The 23,943-nt window shown below is 52.0% G+C and overlaps 1 protein-coding gene across 5 annotated transcripts in view; it reads right to left on the bottom strand.

Moving 5' to 3' along the window:
* Positions 1-23,943, bottom strand: part of KCNQ1 (potassium voltage-gated channel subfamily Q member 1) — a 337,726-nt gene that overhangs the window by 75,497 nt on the left and 238,286 nt on the right. For all 5 annotated transcript variants that reach the window (XM_070488417.1, XM_070488419.1, XM_070488420.1 and 2 more), the window contains 2 exons: positions 5,882-5,957; positions 150-244 (listed from right to left, as the gene is read on the bottom strand). In XM_070488417.1, coding sequence (XP_070344518.1) covers positions 150-244; positions 5,882-5,957 — 171 coding nt within the window. The remainder of the gene's footprint in view (positions 1-149; positions 245-5,881; positions 5,958-23,943) is intronic.

The raw sequence follows: 23,943 nt of genomic DNA, 5'->3' as shown, positions 1-23,943 counted from the left end.
GCAGCTCTGAGAAGCAGGACAAGTATGTAGCCGGAGGGGACGGGAGACGAGGTTGTCCTTCTCGCCTGTGCTGCCTCCACCAACCTCCTGGTCCTCTCACATCACCATGGGTCCCAGGCCCCCTCCCCGGTGCCCCTGCCCAGGCCCACCTTCTCTGCAGCTCTTTGATGCGCACCATGAGGTTGAGGTGGCCCTGGGAGTACTGCTCAATGACGTCCCGCACATCATAGGGCTTCCGTGCTTGCTGCAGGCCAGAAAGACACGAGTCACCCTCCTCTCTGTGCCCGCCGGCTTGGAGCTAAACGAACATAGTGACAGTCCCTGCCTTGTGGGGTCTTTTGGGGATTTAAGGAACTCACCTGTGTAGCATGATGGGGGCAGGCCTGACCCATTGCACATGCAGGAGCTGGGCTCATCCCCGGTGGCTTGGGCACCCCAGGTTTGGCCACTAGGTCTGGGGGATCCTGGGCTGATCGCTCAGCCTCTCTGGGCCTCAGCTTCTTGCCCGCTCACCTGCAGGGGTCTGCCGACTCTCCTTTCCAGGCTACCAGTCCCTGTTTTCCAACAGCCTTGGAAGAGTTGGCCTAGCTGAGGGGCCAGGAGAGGAACGGAGCCGCCAGGTGCCCCGCTGGGTGGCTGCCAGTGGGGCCAGCTCTGTGAAGCTACCGCCTGCCTGTCAAGCTGACTCTCGACTCACTCACTGGCAGGCACACCCGCTGTTCTCAAGGTGGGAAGGTGGCCCGCCATACACCCTTCCCAGGCAGTCCCCAGGACTGGGCCGAGGTGGCCCCAGGTGACAACCTTTGCCTGCATTGGCTGCTCTGGGTGACAGGCCTTCTGCTGGGACTCCAACGCTACTGGGAGACAGATGCTCCCACAGCAGGCCTCGGGCCAGGCAGGTGATGCCGGGCACCCAGGCTTGGCGCCAGCTCTGAGCCCACAAATGTGTTGGGGGCTCAAGTATATTTAGGGCCTTGTGCCCAGGAGCCTGTTGGCCGAGGGTCTCGCCCAGGTGGCAGCAGGTTGGTAGAGTAGGGATTGATGGCCCAGGAAGCTCTTTGTGCACACAAGCAGGCTGGAGTCACACGGGAAGCCAGACCACCACCATCGGAGGGGCTGCAGGGAGACACGGTCAGTGGGGCCCAGGATGGTCCTCACTGGACTAAAGGGCCCACATGAGCGATGAGCCGGGTCACTGCCTCTCACTGGGGAGGGCAAAGGGCCTGAGAGACATGCCAGACGGTCCAGGGGGTGGAGCCCGCCTGGGTCAGAGGATGAGAGGGGACGAGGAGCAAATGTCCATTGAGGGTCAGGGTAAGGTCTCAGCCCTGGGGCCCCTTGTCCTTCTTGCCCACCTGGGCTTACCTCTCCTTGGGGTGCCACCCCAGATGCTGGGGCCACCTTTGCCTTCCCAAAAAGATGGGGTCCTGCCTCAGATCTCTGTGTACCCTTCCGACATGCCTGGGGTCTCTGCCATCAATGCTGGCAGCTTGGCAAAGTTCTTGCAACTCCCCAACATTGTCCTGGGGCTCAGGAATCCCAAAGCAGGGCAGAGGCCTCCTCTCTACCAGGGGCTAGGCCCCAGAAGTTCAGGGCGTTTCTGCCCCCAACAAGATCCACCAGGCAGGGCCCTCATGGGCAACACACAGCCCCTCTCTGGACCCTAAATACAGGATTCTGATTTGGAGGGGCTGAGAAGGAGCCTGCCAGCCCCATGCCACAACTGTGCCCCCAACAGAAGAACTTGCTGCTTCTGGAGGCCAGGCTCGGCACCAGGACCACCTACATCACCTTGTGGCCTACATTCCAAGACCATCATGGTATCATGGGGTGGGACTCTAGGCAGACCCTCTGGCTCCCCACACACTCACTTAAAGGCAGGCATAAAGTCAGCACTTAGGTTCAGGCCAGTGATGAGATCCCCAGGTCTTAGATTTTACTTCCGTAAAATGGGGTACATTGAACCCTGCTTCTCCCTTCTGTAAGATGGGGATGCTGAGCCTGTCCCTCCCTTCTGTAAAATGAGGATGCTGAGCCCTGCCCCTCCCTTCTGTAAGATGGGGATGCTGAGCCCTGCCCCTCCCTTCTGTAAGATGGGGATGCTAAGCCCTATTCCTCTGTTTTATAAGATGGCAGGCTTAGTTTTTTCTTCCCTTCTGTGAGACCAGGATGCTGAGCCTGTCCCTCCCTCTGTAACATAGGGATGCTGAGCCTGTCCCTCCCTCTGTAACATAGGGAGGCTGAGCCCTGTCCCTCCCTCTGTAACATAGGGATGCTGAGCCTGTCCCTCCCTCTGTAACATAGGGATGCTGAGCCTATCCCTCCCTCTGTAACATGGGGATGCTGAGCCTTATTCCTCTGTTTTATAAAATGGCATGCTTAGTTTTTTCTTCCCTTCTGTGAGACCAGGATGCTGAGCCTGTCCCTCCCTCTGTCACATGGGGATGCTGAGCCTGTCCCTCCCTCTGTAACATAGGGATGCTGAGCCCTGCCTCACTTTGGCTGACAGGGAGGGTGTGAGGATAAAATAAGATATGAGTGAGGAAGGTCAGGGAGTTCCGTGATGGCTCATGCCATGAGAACCAGAGGTGGCTGTGATGGTGGCCATGGCTGGGCCCCAAGACTGAGCTGTTCCTTGGTGCACACAGAAGGCGGCCCTGATTCATGGCAGTCAGCCTCCTGCGGACCAAAGGGCTTTGTGAGGTGGGTGGCACCTCCAGGCAGGCCGGTGAGGTCTGGGACTGGCTGGAGAACTGGCTGAGTCCAGAGGCCTGGCCTGGTGGGGAGCAGGGTCCTTGTGCTGGTCTCAGGACAGCCTGGGAGGTCACAGGCCACTGCGTGCACCTGAGTGTGTTAGGAGCCTCTGCACGCACAAACATATACAAATGTGCCTGTGGGAAGGCATGAGAGTGTGAGCAAGTGTGGGTGGGCATGTGATGGTGAGAGTGTATGCACGCTTGCGTGTGCCTGAGTGTGTACACATCTACAAGAGTGGGGGTGGGGTGACACCCAGGCCCCGTGGCCCAGCGGGGTCCAAGGCCCTTGAGACTTGTCTCGGAGCCAATGGCTCCCCCAGGGTCTGGTCCGCGCTCCTGGGGGCCTCTGTCGAGTGGCCGCCTGGGGCCGGCTGGAGAGATCATCCCGGCTTTCTCTCCAGAGCTAATTTCCTCTGGCGGCAGCAGCAGGAGCCTGAGATGAGCCGAGATAATGCCGGGCTGTCCAGACTGACGGACGGTGGACATGGGAGTTCAAGGCAAACTTGAAGGGCTGAGAGGCTCTGGCTCCTCCGGCCAGACACAGGGGCGGCCAGCCGGGCACTTATCGGCCCGCAGGGCCGGCAGGGGGGCCACCCGCCACGTCCGCAGCCCGTGAGGCCAGGCAGGGGTGGGAGTGCAGGCAGACAGACAGACAGGCTGCTGTGGGGGAAGGGAAGGCAGCCCTGACAGCTGGGCCCGGGTGGGGGCCGCCCCTGGAGCCCCACAGAGCTCCTCACTGCCAGGGGCTCCCTTCACTGCCCCTACTCAGTGGGGCCCTTCTCCCTACCCCTCCATGCTGCCCCCAGCAATGAGGGCCAGCTGGTGAAGCGGGAGGCAGCGTCAGACCCTGGCCTTGCTGGAGAGCCTCTCTACTCCACGAGGACCCACCCGGTTTAGCCAAGGCCCCCCAGGGGTCCTGCGCACAGGGGAGGGATGGAGAGAGCAGGAGAGGTGGGGGTTGCCACACTTGCCTCCAGACTCCAGGGGCACTTGTAGGACCCTGGCCTGTGTCCTGAGGCAGGAAAGGGGACCCTCAGCCTGGAAGGGAGTGCGGGGCCCCAACCAATGCCAGTAGCCGGTTTTCTTGCCTGCACTCCACTGACAGGTGCTCACCGGAGCTCAAGTTGGTGCCAGCCACTATGGGCACTGGCCTGCTAAGGACACCCCATGGTCCTGAGCTGGAAGCTGCCCATGTCACCCCTGAGCTTGGCCTACCAGGAGCCCCAGGGTTCCACCTGCTCTGCTGGGGTCCCCCAGATCTTGGAAGCAGCCCCCAGGAAGCCCGGTGTCCACCCCGGCACATCCCCACTCGGGCAGTGGTTATGGGCTCTGCCCTGCAGGGGCCTGCTCTGGAGCCTCAGTGGCCCAGCTTCCCAGGCTAGGGACTACCCCCATCCTAGAGGGCTCTTCTGCTGCACCAGGTTGAGCCTGTGGTTTTAGCTGTCACGGCCAGGCTGCTCTCCAGTGAAGGGATACATCTTGGCCCTTCCCAGGGCTCCTCTGCCCTTGGGGGACTGTCCTGCCTGGGTCTGACCTCTGAGAGGGGTTCCTGCAGCCCCTTCCCTGCTGAGGCCAGCCCCTCCTCTCCCAGGACCCCGTCAGCTCCCCACCCTGCCTGCTGCCCCGCTGCTGGGTACCGCCGGGGCCGTCAGGGCCCTCGGGGGAAGAGAGGCCACAGAATCCAGATGCCCTCGATCTGGGGCCATCACATCTCACCCAGAACATTGCCGGGCACACCTCCCGGTGCTGCTGAGAATGGCATTTACTGCGGCTGGCTCTTTGTTTCAACAATAAGATGGTCCAGGCCCTGGCGGGAGCCTTAGCACAATGTGGCCCAGGTTGGTCGTGAAAAGCCTGTCCCCCCGGGGTGCAGGCACACAGACAGACAGGCAGCAGAATGCCGCTGAGGAACTGTGTGTGCAGACCATCCCAGGGGGCCACATGCCGCTCTTGCTCCTGGGGTGTGGACCAAGGCGGTCGTAGGAAAGGCGGTCGTGGTCACAGTGAATGCTGCGGGCCGGAGGGCTGCATAGGGCATGCGCAGACATGGTCCCGCGCCAACCCTTAGGCTCTTGTTCCCATTACAGAGAGGGGAAGAACTGGCCCGGGGCTGTGGGCAGGTATGGGAGCTGGGGTCCATCCCGCAGCCTGGCCCGGGGCAGGACGCAGCGGCATCAGTTCTCATCCCAGCCTTGCTAGGACCACTCTGGGGGATGTGAACCAGTTGCCCCCACCCCTCCCATGTGATAAAACAAGGCCCGGGGCTCTAGAAGCTGTTGCTGGCTCCCGGGGGCCCCCAGCCCTGCCTCCATCAGGCACTCACTTTTTAAGGGCAACCGGGCCAAGCCCTCTGGAAAGAATGACCACCCACCCGAGAATTCCTCTTTCCTAATCTACATGTTCTCCAAGTGAGGGCTGCTCCAGGCTCCCATCCCTGGACTGTCCCCACAGCAGAGGGTGGGGAGATGCGCCTGCCACCAACTGGCCTTCTCTGGGCACCTTGGACTTTGGGGGCTCCAAGCAGCCGTGGCAGGAGACTCAGCCCTCGAACAGTGCTGATGGGGATGGAAACTCAGGGGTCCAGGTCCGCTTAACGGGGAGCCCCTACCTCCCCCTGTAAAGGCGGGCCACCCCCAGGCGCAGAGGAGGGCCGGGTCTGTCCCCGTTCCCCTGACTTACGCAGGTCAGGGTAGGGATTACAAGAGCACCAAGCCCACGTGAAACAGGACTCTGGAGTCTGAGGGACCCCCCTTCCCGCCCAGGTGATGAAGGGCTGGCTCTGCACTCTGCCTGAGTCACTCCCACGTCACTGCTATGGATCAGGGGAGGGGTGAGCCAGCCCCCAAGTCCCTGCCTTCTAACCAGTACAGAGGGAGAGGAAGGCTGGGTGTGTGTCCGGCTCTGGGCTGGGCCTCAGCGCCAGGACCCATCAGGGAAGCGTCCTTTTAGGAGCCTGCTGTCTTGGGGATGGATAAGGGAATCATTGCAGGGGGTCTGCCAGATGATGTGTGAGGTCTTAGCCGGCCTGCCTGTGTGGCAGGGGACGGAGACCACGTGCCTCTGCCTGGGCAGGAGAGGGGCTTCCGGGGTGGGCTGGGGGCAGGAGGGCTCAGCGCAGGACTCACCTGGAATTTCTTCTTGGCCACAAAGTACTGCATGCGCCGAATGACCTTGATGGTGGCCCGATGGTGCTCCCGTAGCCTGCAGGGGAGACCGGAGGGGAGGCATGAGCAGGTACCCCATAAGGGTCATCCTGCACCCAGCACCATCGGGAGCTAGGTGCCTCCCCAGGTGCCCCCTGCTGCATGTGGGCTGGGTCCCTCCAGAAATAGGGAGAATGTTCAACCCCATGGGACAGAGGTCACGTGCAGGTAGAAGGAGGAGGAGAGGCCGGGGGCAGAAGTCTTTTAATTAGCGGCGTGACCCCAGAGGGACCTTTGTTTTGCTTGTTGCTCAGAAGTGGGGTGGAAGTCAGGGTCCTGTGTACGCAACAGCCATGACCCTAACTCGTGGTACAGCAACAGAAGCTTCTATCTCCCCTGAGCTTCCAGCATCCCCCCAGTATAATGGGGAAGGATCCAAACAGATGGCACCTGAGACCCCTTTAGCTGGAATGCTCTGAGGCCACACACACAGACACACACGGAAAACGTAGGGCTGCAGGACGACTTTGCTAGAGAGAGTTCCTACCGAGCCACACTGTTAAGGGGATTGAACTGTCTCCCCTCTGAAGTTCCTTCTAGAGACATAGATCCTTCTAGAAACACCATCAACAAAGGACATGCAATGGATGAAATATATGTGCATAGAAATAAGACTGGAAGGAAATACATCCACATGGAAACACCTGGTTTTTGCTTTTGGCTACTCAGCTCACATGAAACTAAACTTTCTGCCGAGAGCACCCATAACAATGTAAGGAAGCACCCCGCCCAGCTGTGTGCCGGCTTTGGAGAGCAATGAAAGCTCGAAGGCCACAAGACCAGAAGAGAAGCAAGCTGAGGGAGCCCACACGCACAGCTCCCCTCCATCCTCAAGCGTTTGTGCGTGCTGAGCGAGGCATGTGGATGAATGGGGAGCAGGGCCTCCCCGGGCCGGCGAAATAAATGGGGGATCCCAGGGCCACAAGGCATCCAGGACTCAAAGGGACAAGATCCTGGTGAACAGAGGACCGCAGGGAAGTGAGTCCTTTTTCAGGCAATTTCCCCATGAAGCATTTGTGCATTAAGCTGTACAGGCATAGGGTGAGATTCTGAGAAACTGAGCAAAAATCAGCTGCTGGAGGGTTCAAAGCTGAGCAGAGAACTCCTCAGACTTGTGTCACTGGGAAGAGGAGAACTGGGGCTCAGAAGCTACCAAGGATTGGGGCCCCAGTAACACCCCACACTTTCAGATGAGACCTCGGTGGCCTCCAGTCATCTCAGTCCCCACCTGGAGGAAGGTGCTCTGCCCTGCGCCTTTTGCATGCCAGAGGAAAATCAAATTATCTGTAGGGAGACAATATCATTGAGCCTCTACATTTTTTTATATATATACACAAAAGACTGAAAACCAAGGGGAAACATAGACCATAGAAACAGATCTAAAGATGCAATAGATTCAATGCCTTAAGTGCTTGTAGCTCCTCCATCAAGAGACAGAGTTGGTTTTCCTACCACTTGAATCTGGGCTGAACTTGACACTTACTGTGACAAAAAGAATGCTGGGGAAGTCACATTGTGTATCACTCATATGCTCTTGGAATGTGGCCACGTGAACCAGCCAGAACTGGCTGGCTGGAGAGGCCACATGGAGGAGAATGGAGGCATCCTGGCCAAGAGCCAGCACCAGGCAGTAGACGTGAGTGAGGCTGTCTTCAACCACCCAGTCCTGAGAAGCCACCAGGTGACTGCGGCTGCACGAGTCACCCCATGCAAAGCCAGCAGAACAGCCTGCCCGCTGAGCTGAGCCCCAACTGCTGACCCACAGAATTCTGGGCAAGCAAAAGAGGCGTGGTGTGGAGCCACTAAATTTAGGTGTGGTTTGCTACGCAGCAAGAGAGTACAAAGAAATTAGGATCCAACAGTGGGGTACTGTCACATCAAAATCCTAAGACATATGGTGCTGGGCTTGCAACCAGGCATTGGGCAGAGGCTGGAAAAAGAGGCACATCGTAAGATACTGAACTCTGAGCATGACGCTGTCTCTATGGGGTGAGACTTTGAGGTGCCTTGGAGGGGTGAGTGAATTTTGCATTGAGGGGAATCTAAAAATTTATAGCCGATGGGCAGACTGTGGTGGACTAAAGATGGGTAGAAATCCTTTGCAATTTCCCCCATCGAGAGGTGGAGTCTGTTGCCAGCACGGTGGAAGTGGCCTGTATGTTCTGAGCTGCGGCTTCAAGAGACCTTGGAGCTTCTCTCTCGCCCTCTTAGAACGCTGCTGCCACGTGGACACTTCTGAGCCAGGCTGCCAGGAAAATCACGTGGGGGAGAGCCGAGGCACCTGGCTGACAGCTGCAGGCACGTGAAGCTAGCTGAGGCCACCCAGTCACCAGGAAGCTGCCACTTGGATGGACCCAAACGAGACCACCCAGATGAGCAGGCCCAAATGCTGACCCACGCACTCACCAGCAGATAGACGACTATGGTTTGCTGTTGAGTTTTTAGGTGAGCGCTTTAACATAACCATGATAAATAAGTTCAAGAAAACAGACGAAAAGATGGAGAATTTCACCAGAGAAATAAAACCTATGTTAAAAATAATAAAATGGAAATTCTAGAACAGAAAGGACAATAATGGAAATTAAGAATGCAATAGGTAAATTGGAAGGCAGAGGAGACATAGATGATGAGAAAACTTGTGAACTGGAAGAAAAGAGGCAGGTTGGAGTATGGAGAGAAAGCAGAATTAAACATAAAGAAAAAATGCAAGACGTGAGATAGGGTCAAAGTTCTAAGACAGGTGAAATCTCAGAATGAGAGGAGACAAAATGGAGAATAGAGACAAAAAAAGAAAAAAAGAAAAGGAAACACTCGGAGGCTGAGGATTTCCCAAAAAATAATGGCAAACATCAGGCCACAGATGCAAGCAGCTCTTTGGACCCAAGTTGGAGAGATACAAGGTACACCAACCCGTCAGAGGAACACTGTTGAAGACCAAAGGCACAGAGGATGTCACAGAGCAGTGGAGGAGGGAGGAGATGACACATTAACCTGATGGCTGGCTTGTCAACAGAAGGATGGAAGCCAGAGGAGATCATCTCAAGGAAAATTACTACCAACTTAGCATTCTATACTCATCAGATACATCCTTAAAAATGGAGGTGAAATAAGGCAGACACAAGAGGACAAATGCCTTGTGATTCCATGTATATGAGGCACCCAGAGTCGTCAAATTCACAGACACAGAGAGTAGGATGGTGGGTGCCAGGGGCTGGGGGAAGGGGATGGGGGCCCATCAATGTTTAACTGGGGAGGAGTTTCAGTCAGGGAAGATGAAAAGGTCTGGAGGTGGAAGGAGGTGATGGTTGCCCAACAATGTGTATGTACCTAATGCCACTGAACTACATACTTAAAAATGCTTCAGATGGTACATTTTCTGTTATGTATATTTTATCATGGTAAAAAAAAAAAGGTGAAACCAAAACCAAGAGAATTCACTGCCAGGAGATCTGCATTGAAAGAATGACTCTGCAGCCTCCCCAGGCAGGAAGAAATGATTCCAGGAGGACCCTGAGAGAAACAGGAAGGAATTAAGAACCCAGAAAAGAACAGATCCGTGAGAAGGCTGACACTATCCGTGATTGACTGAATGATACTGATGTTTCATGAGGTCTTAGGTACCCCTGCAGCTAGAATGCATGAGAAAAATAGCACAAAAGGTGGAGGGTCCCAATAGAGTTGCACGGTTGAGAGCACCATGTGTTGTCAGGAAGACGGTAAGAGTGCTAACCTGAGGTGGACTATACTGAGTTAAGGACGTGTGTTGTAATCTCTAGGCAACTACTGATGGAATAATAAGATAATAGGATTGGCATGCTAATACAGTATAAAATTTAATTAGTAACAATATTTGATTAATCCAAGAGAAGCAGGAAAGGAGATGGCACGCACTGCAAAGGAACTAGATATGCCCATTAAAAGACCAAGATTGTCAGAAGGGATTAAAAAAACAACATGATGTTGCTCATAAATCTACTTTAAAATATAACAATACAGAAAGGTTGACAGTAAAGGATATATTGTGACGTAGCCAAAAGAAAGCTGGTAATACGTAAACTAATAGCAGACCAAATAGGCTAAGTTTTACTAGAGATAAAGAGGGATAGTTCTTAATTTTAAAAGTTGTCAAAATTTAGTAGGAAGATATCAACTCCAAATCTGTACGCACCTACAAACTCTACATTAAAACATATAAAGCAAAAACTAGCAGAACTAAAAGGTAAAAGAGAAAATCCACTATCACCGTGGGAGACTTGAATAAACCTCTGTGGGTAACTCATGGAAAAACTGTCAAAACATCAGCACAGAGACAAATTTGAACATGATTACATCTTGACCTAATCAATATTTATAGAACACTGCTCTCCATAACTCTGAATAAACTTTCCAAGTGCACGTGGAACCTTCACCAGAAGAGGCCATAGACAGGGCTTTAAAAGCAAGTTCCAACAAATTTCAAAGAAATTAAATCATGTACGTATGTTCTCTGAGCACAGTAAAATTAAGCAAGAAATCAATAAGAAAAAGATAACTGGAAAATCCCTAAATGTTAATCTAAATAACTCAAGAGTTGAAGAAGAAATCTAATAAGAATTGGAAAATATTTTTAATTGAATAACAAAAATGTCACATATCAAAACTTACAGCTCAGTAAGTGCTTGAGGTACCATGAAATAAGTGGTTACAAGAAAATGTATGATCTTCAATGCGTATATTAGGGAAGAGGAGAGGGTGAAAGTTGTCTCAAGAAGTTAAAGTAATAGCAAATTAAACTCAAAGAAGTAGGGAGAAGACAGAGATAGGAAAGAGATAATAAAAGTACAACTCAATGAAATAAATGTTTCCTTAACATTACATTAAGGAAAACCAACAAAGCCAAAACTTGATTCTCAGAAGAGACTAATAAAATTGGTAAGCTTTTAGCAAGATTGACTGGAGTGGGGGGGACACAAATTACCACCATCAGAATTAAAAATCATACATCGTTATAGACCTAGAGACATTAAATAATCTATTCGGAGGATATTATGTACAAAAATAATTTTGATAGTTTACATAAAACACATCAATTCCTTTAAAAATATATATATAAAAGTAAACACCAGAAGACAAAAAAATCCAAATTGCCCAAAATTAAATTAATTAATTAAATTTGGAATTTTAACGCTCTTCCCACACACACAAAAAACCAACCTTTAACTCTAGATGACTTCACTAGTAGATTCGTCTAAATATTTAAGGAAGAAATAGTATCAATTTTATACAAATCTTTTTAGAGGATTTTTATGAGTCAACATAACCTTTGTAACCTATGTCAAGAAAGAAAAATCACAGGTCAATCTCTTTTAGGAACAGAGATGCAAATGTGCTACCCACAATACCAACAAATTGAACCCAAAGCCAAATATAAAGACACATGATCGAGTGTGGGGTAATCCAGTTACGCAAGGTTAGTTTAACATCTGAAAATCAATCAACATAATTCACCACATCAACAGAAGAAGCAAGAAAAAACATATAATCAACTCAAAAGATGCAGAAAAACATTTGATAAAACTCAAGACCCATTCATAATTAAAAACACAGCTCTTAGAGACCTGGGAACAGAAGCAAACTCCGTTATGTAGGAAACAAACACAAAAATAACAAAAACCAAACTCTAAGCAAACATCATACGTGAAATATTACACGCCTTCCCCCTTAGACCGGGAGCCAGACAAGGACGTGCACTGTTACCATTTCTATTTGACACTGTCCCCAAAGTCTCAGCGTGTGCATCACGGTAAGAAACAGGAAGTAAAAGTCAAATGGATTGGATAAGAAGAGCCAAAACTATCATTATTTGCAAATGATCTAATCATAATGTAAAAAAATCCTTAAGAACTTTCCAATAAACTATTCTATTGCTAAATGGAATTAGCAAGAACACTGGTTTTAAAGACAATATAAAAAAATTACTTGTATTTCTATATCTTAGTAACAATTAGAAAATAAAATAAAAAGACACCAATTACATCAGCATCAAAACCATCAAACACCTAAAAATTAACTTATTGAAGATGAGCAAGACCTTTACACAGAAAAGTACTCAACATTAGTGAGAGACACAGAAGGAGCCCTGAATTAGCTGACGTTTATGAATTGGAAGACTCTGTATTTGTAAGATGCTAATTTTGAGGTACGGATTAAATGTGATTCCAATCAATATCCAAGCGCTTTTATTTTTTATTTTTGGAAAATTTCAAGCTGATTCAAAACATTTATGAAAAAGGAAAGGGCGAAGAAAAGACAAGACAATTTTGAAGAACCAAAAGTTAGAGGACTTCCACTACCAGAGTTCAAGAAGGCCCGCAAAGCTACAGGGATGGATACAGTGTATCAGAGAGGTTAGGCTACATTGTTAAGACAGTACAGATACAGTTAATACAGACGCATTGTTAAGACAGTCGTATCAGATTAGATAGATGGATAGATCAGTGGGACACAACAGGGCGTCCAGAAGCATAAATACACATATGTGGTCACTTGGTTTATAACCAAGGCACCGTTCCAATCCAGAGGGGGAAAAATGTTCTTTTCAATAAACGGTACTGGAACAACTTGGAAATCCATACGAAAAAATATGACCCATGATCACTGCTACACGTCAGTCACAAAAGTAATTCAAGTTAGCCCCTAACTCAAGTAGGAAGTCAGAGGCAATGGAACCTGGAGAAGAGAACAGAGAAATATCTTCATGACCTCGGAGAGGCCGAGATTTAGCAAAACACAAGCAGCGCTAACCACGAAAGGAAAATATTTGACAAATGGAACTTCCTTAAAATTAAGAACTTCTACACATCAAGACATCATTAAGAGAATGAATAGACAGTCTACAGGCTGGGGAAGGCTATTTCCTGGTAAAGGATTTGTATCCAGAATGTATCAAGAACTCCTATGTCTATAAGGAAAAGACGACATGACTTTTAAAAATGGACAAAAGATCTGAACAGGCGCTTCACCAAAGAGGACGTCCAAACGGCAATAAGCACGTGGAAAGGTGCTCAACAGCAGTACTCATTAGGGAAATGCACATTAAAGCCAAATGAGGTACCTGTAGATCCCAAAATGGCCAAAATTAAAAAGACCAACAACAGTACGTGTTGGCAACAACGTGGAGTGACAGGCTCCCGTGTGCTGCTGGTGGGAACGGAGGTCGGTTCAAGCACTTAGGAAAGCAGTAGCCACTGGCCCACATCACGACCTAGCACCTCCACTTGCAGATGCCTCCCCTGGAGAAATTCGCACACACGTCCACCAAGGGACATCGATCAGGAGGTTTATAGTAGCTGTACTCATAAGAAAGAAAATGCAAAGTGACAAATATCTAACTAGAGGAGCAGGGATAAATGGAGTGGTGCATTCCCACAGTGGAATATTACACAGCAACGTAAAAGAACATGCTACAGAGACCCACACAGCGGAATACCAGACAGCAAGGAGAGAGAACAAACTAATGATCCGTGCAACAAAGTGGACGAATCTCAAAATTGTTCTGTTCACTGAAAGGAGCCAGGGACAAAGGTATATGTAGGTGTGAGTCCAGGCGGGCTCAAGGACGAGCAAAACTAATCTACGGCAAGAGAAGCCGGAACAGTGTTTACTTCTGGAGGGAACAGGCTTCCCTGGGGAAGGGTAGGGGAAACTTCTGGTGTGATAGAAACATTCTACGTCGTGATCTGGCTGTTTTTATGTAGCATACACATATGTTAAAATAAGCTGATCTATTCGTTTAAGATCATGCACTTTACAATAAATAAATCATACAACAGTTTTTTTTTTTTTTAAACCTTTTAAGATGAGCAGCTTTTAAAATTCTTAGGGAGAGGTGGTTTCTACTTAGCCTGGAGTTGGCCACTTTGAGCATGGAATGTATGAAAAAACAAGACCCACTGTCCACTGGAAGGTGGGGTCCCAGCTGCTGAAGGGACTTGAGTCTGTTTCCCCACGTCCACCCCTGTGGGCACCCAGGTCTGGTGACACCCTGAGCTTTCTGTGCTTAGTGCTACCCCCTCCCTTGTGCACGCCTCTGCTCCGACTGCATGCCCTTGTGCTCAGCCAAGGCCCCCTGCCCACCTCTGAGCCCAGCAGCGGCCTCTGCCCAGTGCTCATGCGTTCCTGCACCCTGGCAGACACACAGAATCCCCCTGGCCACCTTGACTTCTGTGCTACCCGGTATGCGCCTGGGGGTGGATGCCTGGTGATAACCAAGGGTACGTGGCACTGAGGAAGGACCCTTTGTGCCACCATGGGCTCCAGCTGGGAAAAGAGCCCCAGTAACGTCCAAGTGGTTCTTAGGCCCATGGGCAGGAGGTGACACCTAGGCGAGGGCTATGGGGCTCTGAAGGTCATAGCTGCCAGGCCCAGCCAGCCTCATAGACGCTCCAGTTCTCCTAACTGGGGCAAAACAGGCATGAGCAGGCCTCACTCCTACAGGGAGGCTGGGGCGGCTCACGGACGAGGCTGAGGATCCTCCCTGGAGGCACTGCAGTGGAAGGACGGGCCGTTTTCCTGGGATAGCTTGGAACTGTGTGAAGACTGGGCCTGGCTGGGATGCATGTGAGGCTTTGTCTCTCCTTCTCTCCCTCCTCAACCATCTTCCACCCCCTACAGGGTGAGGGAGCCGCACACAGGCCCAGTCAAAGCACCTGAGATCAGGCTGGAAGGTCGCACGGAGCCAGGCTCCCCAGCCAGCAGGCGGAGGGAAGGTGGCAGACTGGGCATGTAGGGCCTGGGGACCAGGGGACCGGCCAGTGGGCAGTGTCTCCTCCTCCACAGAACTGACAACCCAGTAGAAGCAGGCTGCCCATGGGACCCCCAGGACCTGAGGGAACCCTCACCTAGCTTGGCCATGGGCTCTGATTGCCAGGGTGTGGGCAGCCAGTGTGCAGATGGGTGAGGCCCGAGGGAGGTGCTGCCAGCAGTCAGTTCCTCCCCACCTGGGGTGGAGGCCAACTCTTCCCAGGTACGCGGCGGTCATTGATCTGCAGGTGACATTGGCTTGGGCACGGTCTTGGCCAGAGGCTGGGCTGCTTGTCTGCCGAGCAGGATTCAGCCCAGACACAGACCGCTGGGCCGACAGTCTAGTCTTTCCCGGCTCAAAGCCCCTGTCTCTGCCCGAGGTGCCGTGGGTACCTCCAGGACAGAGTGAGTGAGCCCAAGGGCAGGGGCACGGGGAGAGGCGGACGCAGGGCCGGCTCTGGCTTCTGCTTAGATTTTAGCGCTAACATGCCAGGGGTTCATAGCACCCTTCCACACAGGAGGGGGACCGGAACTCCCACACATCAGGACATGGACACGCTCACACACACAACCTCTCACACATGCACTTCCCCCTCGCTCACACAGACATCAGTACGCTCAGACACACACCCACGTTCATAGACATACTCACACAATCCCAGACACACACACAGGCTTGGAGGTGGAGGGAGATGGAAGGAGGCGGAGGGAGGCCCCCAAGCCTCCCTGCCAGGCCTGAGCCATGGGAGGGGACGTCAGCCTGGCCTCACATCCCTGTCTCTTCCAATCACCCCAAATAACACAGGAGCAGGTGGAGGGCGGGGGTTCCACAGCATCTCACCACGAAGTGTCCCCACAGGCCATGGCCGAGGCGTGGACATGGCCCCAGGCCCAGTGAGATCGCTCAGGGCTTCTCAGATCCCACTTTGCTGGAACCGAGGACCACACCCAGTGACCGCACCAGTGGCCTCTAGAAGCTGCCACCCCCTCATCTCTGCCAGCTTCGCAGGCAAAGCCATGGCCTCAGCAGTCATGTAGCCCAGGCCAGGTTGACTGAAAGCCAGGGCTGGGGGTGCCAGGGCCCAGCCAGCTCCACGCAGGCCTGGTGTGGGCTGGCCACTGCACTGGCGACAGCCCTGCCTTCTGGCCTCTCCGCTGGATGCAAACGACTCTGTGGTCTGCAAGGGACCAGACCATCACAAATGCTGTGGAGGCCTTCACTCTTGCTTTCCTCATTGCATCACGCTCACCTAGGCACACACACGTGTACATGGGCACACACGCACACCCACAGGCCTGTCACATGCCTCCAGAAGGCACGGGTACCCCCCACACAGACCTGCTCCCAGAACCTGCCTGGGGCACCCTCCTTGGCTCCCTGCATGAGGGCAGGCCACTGGCAGAGGGCATGTGAAGCCGGTGGGTCCTGGCTGGCCAGTCGCAGGTGGCTTTCCCGCTCACCCACCAGCTGGGTCTGCCCTGGTCAGAGCTGTCCGTGGGCTCACCCAAGGCCCTGGTGCCTGGCAGGCCGGACCCCAGTGACTACTCACTCCCTGCAGGGAAGACAAGAGAACAAGGTACTCTTGGCAGATCTGGGTGTGACTGGGGATCTGCACATCCCCTCATCTCAGGGACCTAAGAAAGGAGCAGCCGCAACCCCTACAAAGAGAAGGACTGGACAATGCTGGCTTTTATCAGACGCTTTTCCTGTATCACCTGATAGGACCGTGTGATTTTTATTCTCTAAGCTGTTCACGGGATGGATTACATTAATTGATTTCTGAGTATTGAACCAGTCTAATTTATCTGGAAAAAACCTCCCTTGCTTGCGGTGTTAAATTTTTTAATACATTGTTGCATCAGTAGTGGTTACTATTTTTCAATAATGTAGAGAACGACCAGGAACCCACCGCTCAATATAAAAGTTGGACCCCGCAGCCCACGCTCGACCTCGCCCCGTCTCCCCAGCTGGATAACTGTCCCCCTGAGTCCCTCTCCCTTGCTCCTTGCCTTCTTGTTTATATAATCTTTTTGAATCTATATGCAAACCCCAAAAGGCAGGTATTTTTTATCTTGGTGATTTAAACTCTATAAAAATGCATCATGCTTCTCCTCGATATCGTGTTGCCAAGACCCACCCGCATGGTTGTATGTCACTCTGGTTCATTTGTTTTGGCTGATGGAAAATACTCCTCTGTGTAGACATTTCGAGTTCATTCACTCCTCCTGTGATGGGTGCATGGCTGGTGGCCAGGCATTTGGCTGGTGAAGAGTGCTGTGACACACACGCCTGGCTACCTTCTCAGATTGGGCACGGACTAGAGCTTTCCCTGGGTGCAGACCCAGGCACAAAACCGCTGGGTCACTGGTATGTGAATCTGACCCTTGCAGGTGGTCCTGCCCTGTCCTTCAAAGTAGTGGCCCCCCTGTGCACTTCAACTGGCAGTGCAGGAGAGACCCTGGGCCCCACATCCCTGTCTGCACCCCCAGGGATCAGACTTCATGATTTCTGCCAATGAAATGAGTATAAACGGTGCCTTCACACACCCACTGGCCACGTGTGCTTCCTCTGCTGCGAAAGGCTGAGCACGTCTCTGGGCTATTTTTCTGTTTGGTTATTTGTGTACTCATTGCTAGATTGTCTATATAATTTATATTTATCCATCTATCTATCATCTATCTATCTATCTATCTATCTATCTATCTATCTATCTATCATCTATCTATCATCTTTCTATCTATCATCTATCTATCTATCTCTCAATCATCTATCTATCTATCATCTATCTATCAACTATCTATCTATCTATCTATCTATCTATCTATCTGTCACCTACCAATATCTTTGTCAGTTCGTTTATTGGGAATTCCTAGTCCCGTGGTAGGCAAGAAAAGGCTCCCCCAAAGATGTGCTAATCCCCAGAACTGGTGAACATGTGACTTACATGGCAAAAGGGACTTGATTGGTGTGATTAAGGTTATGCACCCTGAGATGGCGAGATTACCCTGGATGATCTGACTAGACCCAATTAGACACTGCAGTCAGAGCCACCACTATGGAAAAAAGACCAGAGAGTGGCCATGTGATGGCTTTAAAGATGGAGGAAGGGGCTACAAGCCAAGGGATTCAGAAAAAGGCAAAGCAATGGATTCCCTCATGGGGCCTCCAGAAGGAACCAGCTCTGTGACGCCTCTCAGACCAGTAGACGGTGTCGGACTTCAGACCTTCACAACTGGAAGATAATAAATGTGTGTAGTTTTAATCCACCAGGTTCGAGGTGATCTGTTATGGCAACAATAGAAAACGAACGCAAATCCCAGTTGACAAATTATCTTTCTTGAGGGTGCCTTTTGATGAACAGAAGTTCTTAATTTATGTAAACAAACTTATCACTATTTTTCTTTCATAGTCAATGGCTTTGTGTCTTGTATAAGAAATATTTCCCTACACTAAGCTTTGAAATATACCAACTAACTCAAATTTTCTAAGAGTTGTAAGGTTTGGTACTTGACATTTAATTCCTAGGCCCAGCTGGAGTCAATTTTTGTATATGGCACGAGATGGGGGCCTAACCTCACCTTTTCCTTTGCGGATAATCACCTATTCCGGTGGCCTGGAATGCCACCTCAGTCTCACACCAAAGTCTCACACTTGTGCAGGTCTTCTCTGGGCTTTCTTTCTTTCTTTCTTTTTTCTTGAGGAAGATTTTCCCTGAGCCAACATCTGTGCCAATCTTCCTCTATTTTGTAGGCAGGTCATTGCCACAGCATGGCCTCCAACAAGTGCTGTAGGTCTGCACCCAGGAACCAAACCCGGGCTGCTGAAGCAGAGCGTGCCAAACTTAACCATGAGGCCACGGGGCAGCCTCATGGACTTTCTGTTCTACTCCACTGGGCTAATTGTCGATGCCTGCAACCACATCGCAGCATCTTAATTACTATAGCCTCATACAAAGTCCTGGTATCTGGAAGGAAAGGCCTTTCCTTGACCTTCATAAGAAGGTCTTGGTTATTCTTGGCTCTTTATTCTTCCACAGAAGTTTTAGAACCATCATATTAAGTTTCATGAAAAAAGCCTGTTGGGGTTTTTGTTGGCATTATAGCGAATCTGTGGATCAAGTGGGAAAAAATGAATTGACGTCTTTATAATATTATCTTTTATCTACAATATGATATGGTATATCTTTCCTTTTATGTAAGTCTTTAAAATCTCTAAAAAAGCAAAAATTTGGTTCTTTTAAAAAACCAACAAAGTAGATAAAGCTCCAGAAAGTCTGAGAAGAGAGAAGATAAAGATAAAAATATCATAAAAGAAAATATGAAAATACTACAAATAGGGATTAAAAAGGCAATAAAAGAATATTCTCAACAACTATATGCCAAGAACTTTGGAAAACCTAGGCAGAAACAAGCATATTCTTAGGAAAAAATCTAACTCACTACAACTCACTCAAGATGGCATAAAATGTTTGAATAGGCCTACAACTACTGAAGGTACTGAAGCAGGGGTTAAAAATCCTTCCACAAGGAAACACCAGGCCCAGAGGGCTTTATCCTCAATTCTACCAAACTTTCCAGATCATCCCAATTTTATGAAAACATCTTAAACTAAATTAAAACTGAAAAAATAACATATCAAAATTTGAGAGATGCAGCCAAAGCACCGCTCAGAGGAAAATTTATAGCATTCAGTGATTATATTAAAAGAAAAGAAAGGTCTCAAATCAATGATCTAAGTTTCTATCTTAAGAAACTGGAAAAATAAAAGCAAATCAAACCCAAAGCAAGCAGAGGGGAGGAAGTGATAACAATATGAACAGAAATGACTGAAATAGAGCACGGGGCTGCCCTCGTCTGAGATGTGCCTGAGGCCCAGCTGAAGCGACAGAGGACCAGCCCCCATGCCGACTTTGCCCCTGAAGGCCCACACCCAGGACACCTCACCAGGGCTGCAGGAACGTCTCCATTAGCCAGCCTCCTGGTGCCCCAGAACTCTTGCTCTCCTGCCCCTGAAAGTGGCTGACTTTGGGGACTCTCTCTTGTAGAATTCTCCAAAAGAAGTTGTTTGGGGAGAGTACACAGAGGCAGCAGGATACTGTCACCTTCCCATCAGAGTCCCCAGGGGTCTTGGAGGTGGGGACCCCTCAGTTCAAGCTCTCGCACCACCTGCCTCATTTGTCAGTAAACATCTGGCGATGTGTGTTCACTGCCCCACATCGGCTCTGACAGGAAGGCAGGTGTCCCTGCTCAGCCCCCGGGGACCGGGAGCCTCGTGCCCCAGCCTCCTGTTGCCCACATCACTAAGGGCAGGACCGTTGTGTGAGCTCCGTCTACGTGACAGCCAGGTTACATTCCTGCCCTGGCTTAGGTTCCTGTGTGTGGAGTGGTCAGATGTCCAGGCCTCCCCCAGCCTGGGCTGGGCTCTGTGTCCACGTCCTGCCAGCCTGGGCTGCCTGTGGGCTTGCTGCCCCACGGTCTTCCCTCCTCACCCTTGACCTGTCCTCCTGGGCAGCCCTGGCCTCCGGCTCTCGGTATATGCGGGTGGAAGAGTCTGTGGTCCAGTCAGGTGACTTCTTTAGACAGAAACAGCCCCCTGCAGGGCAAGCCTTGTGCAATCCTGATTATTTGAATGAGGATGCCTGCCCGCACAGCCCACCAGCTTCTGGAAAAAGCAGCTCAGGACAAGCTGTGAAGTCCCCTGGGCCTGAGAAGCCACTGGACTCCAAGGACAGGTGGAGCACGGGGCAACCGTGCCACCGTGCCTGTCTCCTGCTGACCCGAGTCATGTTTAGAATAGCTTCACAGCCTGCTGACCATGGTTGCTCCAACTGGGGTCCAGGCTGGAGCCACTGGTGGAGAGGGCCCAGTCCAGGTGACCTGGGGGTTGGCTGCTGTGGCTCTCTCTGCAGCCTTCCCTCCCACCATGGCCTCTGTGTCCACAAACCCCTGCCATGCCAAGGGGCCCCTGAGCAGGCCACAGCCCTCCCTCACCTCCTTTTCTGGCCAGAGCCCACCCCCTGTTCACATCCAACTGCGTTCCCTCTGTGGCCCAGCTTCCCTGCTGTCACGGCACCTTGGATCAGAAAACGCTGACCGTAATCAAGTGATTGCCACTCATAATTCATGGTCATTGCCGGGGCTGAGGCCGTGCAGCCCATGCCACTCCCCATGTCCAGCTCACTGCGGGCTCAGAGGCGGAGCTTAGAGGCTGGAGCAGATGATGACCCCTGGCCCCAGAGCCCCCAGGGACCCATAGGCGGGGGTGGAAAGTCTTGAAGACTCTTCTCCCCTCTCCCCAGGCTCCGGGCTTGGCCTGAGCTGGGCGGGTGGCCCTTCGAAACTCAAGTCACATCAGGAATGGGGACCAAAGGTGGTCAGGACCTTCCCCCCGCACATTCCGACTGACTGGAAATTCTAGTTCTGTGCCCAGGAGACGTGAACACCTCTGTTCACATAAGAACTTGTACATGATCCCTCACGGCAGCTTGGTTCGCAATGGTCTGAAGGTAGAAACAACCCAAACGGTCATCAGCTGACAAATAGATACACAAAATGTGGCATATCCATTCAACAGAATGTTATTCAGTCATAAAAAGGAATAAAGAACTGACTCATGCCACTTCATAGGGGCAACTTGGAAAGACGACGTTCAGTGAAAGAAGCCAGACTCAGAAGGCCACGTGGCGTAGGATTCCATTTATGTGAAATGGTGGAGAGGCTCATCACAGACAGCGAAGGCAGACCAGGGTGTGCCTGGGGCTGGGGAGAGCAGAACGGGGAGTGACTGCTGATGGGGGCAGGGCTGCTTTTGGGGGTGATGAAAATGTTCTAAAATTAGGTAGTGGTGATGGTTGCGCAATCCTGTGAATACACGAAAAACCACTGAAGTGCACACTTCTAAAGGTGTGGCTGATCCTCCCAGATCATTCCTGAGAGCAGGGGCCGGCAGGGAAGACTCACGAGGGTGCCAGATGCTTCTCTGGGGAGACAGGGCAGGCTTAGGAGGGGAGGGGACAGAGGGGGAAAGCAGTCTTCCGGAGGCCCAACCCGCCCCACTCGGCCCAGGAGGGCTCGTGCTTCTCTGGGGAAGGACCGGTTTGCAGGCGGCCTCAGGAGCGCAGCTGTAGTTGCCCTCCTGCCCTCCCCCCTCCCCGGGCAGGAATGGAAGCCTCTTAACTCCCCGGCTCAGCCTCCCCGCTTCCAATGCATTCCCCACAGTGTGGCTGCCAGAGGGGGCTTTCCAACCCAATCACGGGTCTTGTGCCACACCCCCCCCCCCCCAAATCCTGCCGTGGCTCCTTATTCCCTGCCCTATGACATCGGCCCTTCACAACCCAGCCAAACAAAATAAACCGTGAGCTTTAAGCGGGTCCTGAGGCAACACACCTTCTCTTGCCCTAAGTGGGTACACACGTGGAGCACGAAACACGTAAGGTTCTTAGAAGATTTGTAAGATTGTTTCATGTCAATGATCCATCAATCAGAGCACTCCTGAGCTGGCCCCCAAGCCTGGGTCAGCCAGAGCAGACATCCCTGCTTGGTAGTGAAATTCTTCGAGGACCTCGGGACAGGTGACCCAAATGGATTCAGCAAAAATAACTCAATTCAACTCGCCAACTCAACTCAATTCAGTTTGGTTTATATCACCTCCACTAACTTACTCAACTTGACCTCAGTTAAGGGGACTTAGCTCAGGCAACTCAACTCTGTTCAACTCAGTGCAGTTCAAGTCAACCCAAGATGACTTCCTGGGGAGCCGAAACCAGCTGGGCAACAGAGAGACCACGCTGGGGCCATCCTGGCCCAGAACAGCCCTGCCCCCAGGCCTGGTCCAGCCCATCTTCACCAGAGGAGCCACTGGGATGGAAAAGCCAAAATGTAGAGACCCCCAGACAGTTAGGAGTGGCCCAGGGTCCAGAAAACACCACCCCAATCACTAATCCTGGATGGGCTCACGCAAGAGAGTGGTGGGCGGGCTGCTGGTCTGGCCAGCAAGGTAGCCATTCATCTACTCATTCCACTAAGAATCGCCTAATGACACTTTTGGGGACACTGTGAAGGACTGCAGAGTGTGGGGCAGAGTGTCTGCCCCAGGAGCCTGACAGCACCTTGGGGGCAGGAAGTCCTCCCCCGGGAAGAGACAGTCGGTAGAGACAAGTAGGAGAAGGGAGATGGTGGTCAGCAGGGAGCATGGCACGTATGAGGCCTGGGGAGGGAAGGAGTAAGAGAAAGAAGGCCTCGAGCGAGGGCAGGAGGGGACAGACGGGGGAGGCTGGGGAGGTGGGCAGCGCTATCCACGATCCCCACCCAAAATGGGCACTACCCAACTTCAAAAATAACCATAGAAATAACGACGGCCACGATCGCAGCCAGCGGCGACCGCCCCCGGCAGAGCGGGGTGTTTCCAAAGGGTCATTTCAGCCTCTGGTGGCCGCCGCGCTGCGGGGCCCCGAGTGCGCTCACGTCGCAGGGCAGAAACGGCAGGCCCCGCGTGGCTCGGGGCTCAGCCCCCCGCGGGGGTGACCGTTCCCTTGCCTGCCTTGCCCGCATCCGCACTCCTGCTCACCTACACAGGGGTACAGCACACGGGCATGGATTTTATTTAAAAACTGCCGGTAACACTGGCTGGGGGCTGCTGGAACAGCTGCCCTCCTAGCACAACGGCCTGTGAGGTGTGCAAGGGGCGGAACACGGGCAGACGGACGCTGGGACAGGGCTGACCTGGCTCTGACCCTGGACGACAGTTCCGGAACCTGAGTTCTCAGGCCCTCCCCCACTGCCCCCAAGACAACAGGCGAGACTCAAGTCCTTACATCAGGGATAGGGTTTCTTGGGGGTGGGACGCACGACCGCTGCCCACTTTGGACATTTGGCTCAATCCTCCCCTTGCCCGTGGAGACCCCTGCCCCTTGACCTGGGTTAGTCGCCCAAGTGTTGGTGTCTATTTCCTCCTGAGAACCTGGGGCCGAGGCGGGGGGGGGCTGTGGTGGGACATAGGGGCTTGGGCAAGGCCGTGAGAAAACCCCAAACCAATTCCCATGCTGGGCCTGGCTGGTTCCAGCAAATTCCTTGAGCTTTGGAGGCCTCAGGAGCTAGAAAGGACAGTGCAGATGAGGTCTGAGGTTTCTTCATAACAAGGACGTGGCCTCGGAGGGATGCAGAGCCCAGGAAAGCCGCCACAGCTGTGCAGCTCTGAGCTTTGG

Source organism: Equus asinus, chromosome 17 (assembly GCF_041296235.1).
Source record: "Equus asinus isolate D_3611 breed Donkey chromosome 17, EquAss-T2T_v2, whole genome shotgun sequence".
NCBI classification, from domain to species: Eukaryota; Metazoa; Chordata; class Mammalia; order Perissodactyla; family Equidae; genus Equus; species Equus asinus.
This window is presented reverse-complemented; position numbering and strand designations above follow the sequence as displayed.